The sequence below is a fragment of the Sorex araneus genome, chromosome 4 (assembly GCF_027595985.1).
Source record: "Sorex araneus isolate mSorAra2 chromosome 4, mSorAra2.pri, whole genome shotgun sequence".
In the NCBI taxonomy this organism is placed as follows: domain Eukaryota; kingdom Metazoa; phylum Chordata; class Mammalia; order Eulipotyphla; family Soricidae; genus Sorex; species Sorex araneus.
In genome coordinates, this window is record NC_073305.1 from 78,800,349 (window position 1) to 78,811,380 (window position 11,032).

Consider the following 11,032-nt stretch of genomic DNA (forward strand, 5'->3'; position numbering starts at 1 on the left):
TAAAACAAAATGGTAAATGGAATTATCAAAAAATAGTTCAGTAACAGAAATTTTGTAGAAATTGTTAAATCCCACAAAGGTGATATTAAAGACATTGTCAGGATTTACTGAGTGTTTATTGCTAGCGAGCCTTCTGTGTTACTATTTTCACTTATTGAGCATAGTGGGCTTCTATGCTACTTTCCATCTAATATGCTGTGCTCTTGAGGAAAACTTTTTAAAAATAATTTTTACACCCAGTACAGTAGATACGGTGCTTGTATGTACAAGGGTACATGGTCAAACTGCTTTTGATTTCTGGCACCCCATATGCTTCTTTGAGCCCACTGGTGTGATTCTTGAGTGCAGAGCCAGGAGTAAGCCCTGAGCACAGCCAGGTGTGGCCTCCTTCCCTCACAAGTTTTTTTAAAGTGATAGATTTTTGAGTATATCATGCACGCAGAGAAGGAAGGGGTTATATTCACTGATTCTGCATTGTACACCTGCTCCCTCTGATCCATCTTTCCTCTAAAGTGGGACTTTCCTCTGCCCAGTTCTACTGGGTCTTTTAATTTTATTAAAATCTTTCTAAAATGTTCTTCTGTTCTTTTGTTAGTTTAGGTCACTTAAATTTCTTTACCCTTAATTTTAGAATATCCTTGGGAGGTAGCCCACATATCATCTCTTAATTTTGTGGTGTCTTTTTTACCCCTCAAATGAAAAAAGCATTAAATGTGGTAATTGTAAGTTTATTCCAAATTTTGAGTTATAGCATAATAGTGGTTTTATAGTTTGAGGGTTTGTGTTTTGAATCACAGTATGGTACATTAGTTGGAAAATACTTAGTTTACTACATCTATAATGTAAAATACAATTTTGAGACATAGATGGTGAAGGTGGGTCACTCTCAGTCAGACTCCAAATCACTGTAACTGCTAACAGCAAATGTTATTTTCAGAAGTAGAGATTAGCGTTCCTTGTTCTATAAAACGCAGACCTGAATTTTTGGGAGATAGAATCACGGGTGGAGTTATTTAGATATTTAGAACTAGTCTGTAAAAATTCTTCATTTGTAAGACAGTCCATAGCCTAATACTGTGTTATAGCAACTTACGTATAAGAAATTCCCATGTCCTTTGCTTTGAGGCTGCAGATGAGCCTTTAATGCCATTTAATCCATATTTAGCCTAGTGGTTTTCAACTACCAGTCCACAGATAGCTTGCTGGTGCAGTACAGGTGCTGGTCCACAGGTGTGAAAAGGCGGGAAATCACCAATGTAGCCTGGATTTTTTTGTGTGCTCATGTGATCTTCCCTTTCCTCAACCCCCAGATAAATAGGGGTCATATGACAACAGAAGCCAAAAGAGCTGCAAAGATGGAAAAGAAGATGAAAATCTTGCTTGGGGGTTACCAGTCTCGTGCCATGGGGCTCATGAAACAGCTAAATGACTTATGGGACCAAATTGAGCAGGCCTACTTGGAGTTACGCACTTTTGAAGAACTCAAGAAACATGAAGATTCTGCTATCCCCCGGAGGCTAGAGGTAACATGACTGCCTTGCATCAGTGCTTAGGGAGCTGGGAAGAATTATTTGTGCTTTCCTTTTCTCCTCTTCTTTCTGTCTACACCAGTGTCTGAATCTTTTTCTTGCCATTACGCCCCCCCCCCTTCTGACTTTGTTCCTTCCTGTGGTTCTAACTCCCCACCCCCACCCCACTGGTTGGCTCCTTAGTCTTCTGGCATTGTCCCCCAATTATATGATTTGTACTTGTAAAGTCCACTTGGGATCTTCTAGAGAATCTGTAGGGGGCCAACTGGCCCCCAGTTGAGAAACACTGGTGTAGGTCTCTGAAGTATATATTATCTGTTTTTATTTCAGTGAGATCCTAAAGTTTTATTTTTTAATTAATTTATTTTTGCTTTTTGGGTCACACCCGGTGATGCACAGGGGTTACTCCTGGCTCTTTACTCAGGAATTACTCCTGGTGGTGCTTGGGGGACCATGTGGGATGCTGGGAATTGAATCTGGTCGGCCGCCTGCAAGGCAAACGCCGTACCCGCTGTGCTATCGCTCCAGCCCTGATCCTAAAGTTTTAGACTGTAATCTAGAATTGCATGTGTACAGATGGATAGACCAGGCCAGTCTTTAAATATAAATGCTTTTTCTTTATGTATTTTTTGTTTTGTATGTGGGATAGGTAATCTTTATGATTTGATGCTTAATTGCATCCTGTTTATGTAGCTTTCCAAGGTATATTAAATCCTGGTATCTTTTTGTTTTACATCTCATAAGTGCTGGGAATATCAAGATTCTTTTCTCCAGGCTTAATGTTTTTTCCAAGTGTACATGTGAGCTCTTTCCCAGATATATTCAGTGCCTTTGTGCATTGTGGTTATTGATAAGATTATAATGACGTGTTTGAGATAGTAAAGATTTTGCATGATTATAGTCACTTGGCAAAATCAAAGGACGGCTGTTGTACTGGTTTTATAGCAAGCCTAGTGATTATTTTTCTTGGTTTTGGAAAACTTTTACCTCTTTTTTTTTTTTTTGGTGGCTTTGGGGTCACACCTGGCAGTGCTGAGGGCTTGCTCCTGACCCTGTGCTCAGGAATCACTTCTGGTGGGGCTCTGGGAACATGTATGCCTGGAATTGAATTCAGGTTGGCTAAGTGCAAGGCAAGCACCCTACCCACTGTCCTCTCTTACTGGGTCCAAAGCTTTATTTTTTAAGAGTCATGAGTTAAGTCAGCTTTCTGTAAGATGGTAAACTGCCGTAGATACTTTTCATTTTCACTGTGCTTACAAATGAAATAACTGTTCACTATTTTTGTCTTTTCAAGTGTCTGAAAGAAGATGTTCAGAGACAGCAGGACAGAGAAAAGGAGCTTCAACATAGATATGCTGATTTGCTGGTGGAAAAGGAGTCTTTGAAGTCCAAATTCTGAAGCATAATTTATACCCAGTCCCAAGATTGCTGTTTTTCATACTCTGGGAGGTTGAAACTGATGCTTTTCTTCATTGACAAATTTGCCTCACTCACTGGTTTTTGGTTGTTTATCTTAAAAGATAGAGATCTTACACAGTCTTTATGTATGAAACCTTTAACTCCACAGAACATCTTAGGATTTAAATTATTAAGACTATGTTTTTTACCCCTAGATTTGGTCTTTAATTTTAAAAGCCTGATTTTAAAGTGTGCCTGTGAGTAAACTTAAATAAAAGCAAAATATAAAAATTTGAGAATGTAGCCTTTTTGTTTTGTTGTAATTAGATGCTTAGAATACACACAGTTAAGGAAATATACTTTTTTTTTGAATTTTTTATTAGTGAATCATCGTGAGGTACAGTTACAAACTTACGAACTTTCGTGTTTGCATTTCAGTCATATAGTGATAGTTTACCCATCCCTCCACCAGTGCCCATTCTCCTCCACCACTGTTCCCAGTATCCCTCCCATCACCCCCACCCCACCCCCCACCACCCCACCCTGCCTCTGCAGGGCAATCCCTCAGCAAATATACTCTTGTATCATATTTAATGAGAAACTGTGATACTCCAAATGATGATCCAGTATCTTGAATCTTTTAAGATCAGATCAGTCCATTGTGACTTCACTGGTTTGATTGCCTCAGCATGAAACGGTCATTTCTCTTATATAGGGATAGGATATCACTTTTTAATACCTCAGGGCTTTTGTTTTCAATATAATTTCAGTGGAGGTCTTGTGTTTAGCTTAGCTATGTAAGTTCTAATCTAAAACTGACTCAAGATTTAAACTCAAAAAGATTTGAGCTGTTAATTTTATTTTTGCGGGGATGGGGGTGCTTGTGTGGGGGGTTTTGTTGGATCACACCTGGCCACTCAGGGTTAATTCCTGGTGGACTTGGGTGCCAGGGATGTAGTCCAGTTGCCTGTGTGCAAGGCCGGCAGCTTACCTGCTGTCCTATCATTACGGCTCCCTTTTGTCTTCTAGTAAACATTTTTATTTTTTTTTTTTGATAAAGATGTTTTGGATTTGGTGTTGTTTCTGGGCTGCTTACAACTGTGTACTTGGAATTGTTCCTGTTGGTGCTTGGGGGACTATGCAGCGCTGAGGCTTAAACCTGCAGACCTTGTATATAGGATATATGCTTCAGGCCTTGGAGCTATTTCCTGGACTGTGACAAAAAGATCCTGGGACCCCATATGTTCCATGTCTACTCCTAGGAATAAACCCTGAACACAGAGCAGGGTTTGCACTGAACATGGCCAAAAGCCAAAACCCAATCAAAAAAAGGCATCTTGAAGATTAGTTTTTAGCCTACCAAACTTCATCCTCAAGTTCTGCATGTATTTTCACAGAACAGTCACACAAGTATAGAGTTTGGAGAATGAATTTAAGTGGGAAGATTAAATGCTTAACAATTCTATATGAAATTATTTGGGTACTGATTAAGTTTAGAATAGGCCAGCAGTGTGTTGAACTCATCAAAAAAGTTTGCCAATTACAGAATACTAGGTACTAAAGTGAGAGTGGGATTCACCCATTGATTCATTCCATACTTAATAACTGCAATACTCTGTCAAGAATTCTGGAGAAAACAATAAAATAGACCTGTCTCTCGTTTTGTGGAATTTAAAACCTATTGAGAATGACACAATTAACAACTTTACGTTTACCGAGTAGTTCTTACATGTTAGGCACATTTGTTTAAATGAATAATTGCTAAAAGTTCTTGTTCTCATAAAGTGACACTAGGGAGAACATATATAAACATAGGGAAAAGTATCAGATCATCAAGTTTAGGTTCAGTGAGTTGAGTGTGGGTGATAGTGACTGGGTTGCCACTGAGGTTGGTTGACCAAAAAGGCTCTGAGGAGGTAGTTAAGATGAGATGTGATTAATATCTTCGAGAAACCATCCTGGTTATTAGAAGCCATACTAGAAGATCTCAAAGGAAGCTCAACCTAGTTAGAACGAACCAGCACATTCTTTGGTGTGCTAGGTGGGCAGAAAGGAAGACAATGACATTAGTGTAAAGAATGACATTTGGGGGCTGGAGAGTACAGTGGGATAAGGCGTTTGCCTGGCATGCTATGTTCCCCAGCACTACATATGGTCCTTCAGTACTACTAGGGATCATCTTTGAGCACAGAACCAAGAGTAAGTTCTGGGCAGCTGTTTGTGGTCCCAAAACAAAGATACTGAATAAAGTTTAGCTGTGTAGAGTCATATCTTTAAGGCCATGATAAAGAATTTGAGATTGTGCTGTGAAGCTAAGAGTATTATAAATAAATGCCATCAGATTTGTTTTAGAATATATTGTATATCATTCCAGGATGGAGATTGGGAAATTGGTTCATATAACAAACAGATGAAGGCAGTGGTAATGACTCATTAGGATAAGATACAAACTTGATGGGGACACATGGGAAAACAAGAACAGTAGTAATGTTGTATTCTGATTGTCCATGTATTTATGTTTTCCTGGTGTTTAGTTACTTGATTTTTTTTTCCTTCTCCAAAAGGAGTTTTAAGGTGATACTCTGATTTTATCTGTAGACCTTGAGTTGAACGTTGTGTCTTCTAATAGTTAAATTTCCATTGCATGTTTTATTGACAAAATGTTTAGAACAATGTTAAATAGCAGAGGTGATTTTGGTTTTGATTTTTAGAATGTGTGAGAATAATGCTTAGGTTGCTGCTTTGAGTTACTCTTGTAGAAAAAATATGCCTCTATTTTTAGTTTATAAAAAGTTTGAATTAGAAATGGCTCTGTGTTTGCTGTTTGTATTGTGTATTTGTCAAATACACTTTATAACTTTAAAATTATTTTTATAAAGTTGTTCATGATGATTTGTTATAATTAAATATTCAAACACCAGTCCCACTGCCTTTGCACCTTCCCATCACCATCATTTCCATTTTTCCCAACTGCACTCAAGCCTGCCCCAACAGTAGGCCCTAAATAATTAATTTTATATGGATTGTTCTGAATAATTCACTAAAAATGATGAAAAAAGTTTCCTTAGAAGGAAGTGTGTGAAGATTGTTGAATCTTACCATCGAGTCATTAATCCTTGTGTTAGTGATTACTAATATGTTGTTAAGCCTGTGTTACTAGTTTCCTAGTTGAGATTGGTTGCCTTCTGCTTTACATCCCATCCACTGTGGTATGCTGCTGCTGGTATATCAGTGATGGTATAGTTTGAGGTGTCACACACCTGCAAACTCCAGGAATTCTAAAATTTTGAATGGGGTGATAAAGCTGGAATTATTATTATTATTATTATTATTATTATTATTAGTATTGCTTTTGGGTCACACCTGGTGATGCACAGGGGTTACTCCTGGCTCTGCACTCAGGAACTACCTCTGGTGGTGCTCAGGGGACTATATTGGAACCTGGGTTAGACACTGCAAGACAAATACCCTATCTGCTGTGCTTTTGCTCCAGCCCTGGAATTAAATTTTAACTGGATGGTGACTGGGGTCTGAAGCATCCCTACAGCTTGTTGATCTCTTCTGAGATTTATTTATGAGTCTTTGGAACATGGTCGATTAATGAACTTATATGGCACCAGAGGCAGTTCATGGGTGTGGCTGCCAGGTTCCCAGAAGAACAGGGAGATATGGGGAGGTAGCCTATCCCCAACTCCGTGAGGGCTTGGAGATTTTGTTCACACAACCTATATACCTGCTTTTTTCAACAGATCAAAATCTGGATGAGGCTTGTCCCTAGCGGTGGTGGAGTTTGGCCTTGAGCATGGCGGTGATTGTGAACTGTGGAGGGTTTTGGCTGCTGGGGCTCTGGTTGGGCAGGTGGTTGGGCTCACCCACCCCCTCTGGGGTACCCCGTAAGAGACTGTATAGCTGGTTTTTAGTTTGAATTGTGGGTGATAATGTAATGGAGTTTCAACATTACATCATCTTTGAACTTACAGAATTGGTTATATATATTTTTTTTCCTTTTTTTAATTTTTTTTTTTATTTTTTTTTATAGTTTATTTTTAATTAGTGAGTCAACGTGAGGGTACAGTTACAGATTTATACATTTTTGTGCTCATGTTTCTCCCTTACAAAGTTTGATAACCCATCCCTTCACCAGTGCCCATTCTCCACCACCAGTAAACCCAACATCCCACCCCCCCTTCCCAGTCCCGTCTCCCCCCACCCCACACTGCCACTATGGCAGGGTATTCCCTTTTGTTCTCTCTCTCTGATTAGGTGTTGTGGTTTGCAATAAAGGTGTTGAGTGGCCATTGCGTTCAGTCTCTAGTCTATATTTGGCCCGCATCATCTTTCCCCCACATGACCAACAACCACATTTTACTTGCTGTTCCCTTCTCTGAGTTGCCCAGGATGAGAGAACAGCCTCCAAGCCATGGTGACAACCTCCTGGTACTTATTTCTACTATTCTTGGGTGTTCGTCTTATAGTCTATTACAGAATTGGTTATATTAAAAATAATTAAATTTCACTTTCTTTTTGGCTTTTTGGGTCACACCTGACAATGCACAGGGATTACTCCTGGCTCATGCGCTCAGGGGACCATATGAGATATGGTCCTGGCAGTGCTCGGGGGACCATATGAGATGCTGGGAATTGAACTCAGGTCAGCTGCATGCAAGGCAAATGCCCTACCTGTTGTGCTATCGCTCCAGCCCCACTTTCATCTTATATAGACTTGAATTATGTGGGTTTAAATAGTTGATTTAATACCATTAATACTTGATTTGTTTTCAGAATTTGAAGTAGTATAAAATGACCCAAGCTAATCCAAGGCTTACAGCTGCAGTGTATTGTAAAATAGCCACCTAGCAGTGTGCAGACATGCATCACCCTTTGTTAGTATCTGAAACCCAGTGTCCTTTACCAGAACACTTGGTAATTTTTGAGACTTAATATTCACGCTTATCCTATTAGAGGTATTCATTAAATGTTTGAGAAGCATATTCAAGACTCAGTAACTTTGAGAGACTAATTAACTGATAAAGAGCCAAAGTAAACCATTTCCGTGGGCAAAGTGTACTCTGAAATAGAGTAATATGCAGATAATAAACTAACAATGCACTTAACAGTGCTTAAGGGCTTCAGCTACCCATGGTTATCTTCCTTAAACAAACAAACAAACATTATTTTAATAGATTTTTACTCGAGGTCAATCCTCAGTACCACCTGTGATCCTCCGAGCACTCCCAGGAGTGACCACTGAGCACAGAGCCAGGACTACTCCCTGAGTACCTGTGGATGTGACCAGAATCCTTTCAATAACCCCTCAAAAGAAGTACGTGCTATCCTTTGGAGTACATTACTCTTCAAAGTGTGACTGTCCTACTGGTAGCTTAAAATTTGATTTGCTAATATTTTGGAAAATGACATTTTAAAATGAGTCATACTGGTCTGTTGGGCTACCCTCCAAATTTTGACAAATTTTACTAGCTTTATAAAGTCAGTAAAATTACCATATTCTGTGCATTAAACGGTTATGTTACAGAGTCGGGCCCGTGCTCGGCTCCGGCCGGCCGGGTTTTCGGCCCGGGCGCCCATGCCCCTGCAGAGCCGGTGGATGTGGAACAAGCGGGAACCAGAGACAGCTTTAGGAATTGGGGTTCCAGCAAGTGCCTGCACCCATGTATGGAGACTGTGAATTAAGCCTTTGCCCCACGCCGGCTAACGGAGGAAAGAACCTTCCTTCTTGGTCTCTCTCCCCTCCGGGAGAAGGCGTGGTGTCCGACATTTTGTGGGTCCGTTGAGAAGGTACGAACTTGGTGGCGCGGAAAAAAAAAAAAAATGTGTGCTTTGAACTTGAAACAGCCGCAGGATACAGAGCCAGCCCTAGTCGGGCCCGTGCTCGGCTCCGGCCGGCCGGGTTTTCGGCCCGGGCGCCCATGCCCCTGCAGAGCCGGTGGATGTGGAACAAGCGGGAACCAGAGACAGCTTTAGGAATTGGGGTTCCAGCAAGTGCCTGCACCCATGTATGGAGACTGTGAATTAAGCCTGTGCCCCACGCCGGCTAACGGAGGAAAGAACCTTCCTTCTTGGTCTCTCTCCCCTCCGGGAGAAGGCGTGGTGTCCGACATTTTGTGGGTCCGTTGAGAAGGTACGAACTTGGTGGCGCGGAAAAAAAAAAAAAAATGTGTGCTTTGAACTTGAAACAGCCGCGGGATACAGAGCCAGCCCTAGTCGGGCCCGTGCTCGGCTCTGGCCGGCCGGGTTTTCGGCCCGGGCGCCCATGCCCCTGCAGAGCCGGTGGATGTGGAACAAGCGGGAACCAGAGACAGCTTTAGGAATTGGGGTTCCAGCAAGTGCTTGCACCCATGTATGGAGACTGTGAATTAAGCCTTTGCCCCACGCCGGCTAACGGAGGAAATATGTAATTTCTGGCAGAATTTTCCCAGGACTTTATACAGAAATCCAAAACTTAACATTTATAATTGTCATCAATGTGAAAGGGTTCCATTTGAACAGGTCAGACTTGGGGGGGAAACTCCAAATAATAACAGTAAGTTTTTGTTGAAATATTGAAGGTTCTTAATGTAACAGCCACCTCTGGACTATGAGCTAAGCAAAAGCCCCACGCTGGCCAACGTGGCGTGGAGTACACCATACTATGAGGCGCAGGAAGGGGGATGAGGGGGAAAAATTAAAAAAAAAAAAATGGAAAAGGAAAAAGAGAAAAAAAAGAGAGAGAGAGAGTTATGTCAACTATAGTGAGTTTTGTGTTGAATTATGGAATGTAATCAAGGTAAAGAAAAAATGAAGTGAAATTCATTAGTTATATAGTAGGGGGTAGGGGGTGGGGGCGGGGGGTAAACTGGGGTTTCTGGTGGTGGAATTTGGGCACTGGTGAAGGGATGGGTGTTTGAATATTGTATAACTGACATATAAACCTGAGAACTTTGTAACTTTCCACATGGTGATTTAATAAAAATTAAAAAAAAAATGGTTATGTTACAGACTTTAATGAACGATGGAAGAACTAGTATATTTAAGTTTTTTCTGAGTTCATTTACCTTTTAGGAAATAATATTAGTTCTGTAACTATTGGTATGTTTTATATTTTAAAATTTAACTTTAAAGTGTTTTCTCTGAACTGAACTTTATTTTTCTTGATTTCTCTTTTTTTGAAAAAAATTATTTATTTTATTTTTTATTGAATCACCACGGGAAAAGTTACAAAGCTTTCAGGTTTAAGTCTCAGTCATACAATGATCAAACACCCATCCCTTCACCAGTGCACATGTTCCACCACCAAGAACCCCAGTATACCTCCCATCCCACCCATCCCCTGTCTGTGTGACTGATGATTTTCACTTTACTCTCTCTTTGATTATATTCAATATTTTAACAGAAAAGTCACTATTATTATTTGGAATTTTCCCCCAACAATCAGACCTGCCGAAAATAATTTGTTTTCCATTGCTGAGAATGAAGAGCATATGAGGTCGCATGACTGCAACAGCAGCCATGTGGTTTTGGATTTCTGGTATTTTAGTAGTTAAGTCCAGAGAAATTTCTGCCAGAAGTTGCCTCACTGCAAGCTCGTACCTCTGGTTAATGGTCTCTATAAGATGGCAGTCACCACACCGCCTCAAAAGGAAAGGCCAAGAGAGAAAAACCTTCCCCTCCGGGGACTGCATGGGGCCGTGGCTTAGTTCACAGTCTAGAGGCATTCTGCAAGAAGCCGCCGGGTGCTGAAAGTAGTTAGTGGGCCTCCAGGATCATGGTCTTTTAGGAGCAGAGGAGCTGTCCATGTGTCTTTTTCTTGATTTCTACTAAGTACTTTTATATTTCCAGAAGATTTCATTTGTTGAAATGTAATGTCTCTTATTTTCTTATCCTAGTCTCAGTTTCCGATAATTTTTGTTTCTATACAAGTTAATACAGTGATGGTGTTTGGTTATCAGTAATTCATCAGGTATGTTCACATCCTAGCTGTGATGAGTGATATATTTTCAGAGTAGTTTATCATTGTGTTTTTAATTTTTGGTTCAGTAATTTAGACAATTTCTATATGGTTTCTGCTTTACAGAATTTACTGAAATTTTGGAATCTATAGATTTTTT

General features: G+C 40.3%; 1 protein-coding gene across 1 annotated transcript in view; it reads left to right on the forward strand.

Moving 5' to 3' along the window:
* CDC5L (cell division cycle 5 like) overlaps positions 1-5,859 on the forward strand; it is a 55,027-nt gene extending 49,168 nt beyond the window's left edge. Inside the window, exons 15-16 of the mRNA XM_004605833.2 lie at positions 1,311-1,523; positions 2,824-5,859. Coding sequence (XP_004605890.1) covers positions 1,311-1,523; positions 2,824-2,928 — 318 coding nt within the window. The 3' untranslated portion in view covers positions 2,929-5,859. The remainder of the gene's footprint in view (positions 1-1,310; positions 1,524-2,823) is intronic.
* The last annotated feature ends 5,173 nt before the right edge of the window (positions 5,860-11,032 follow it).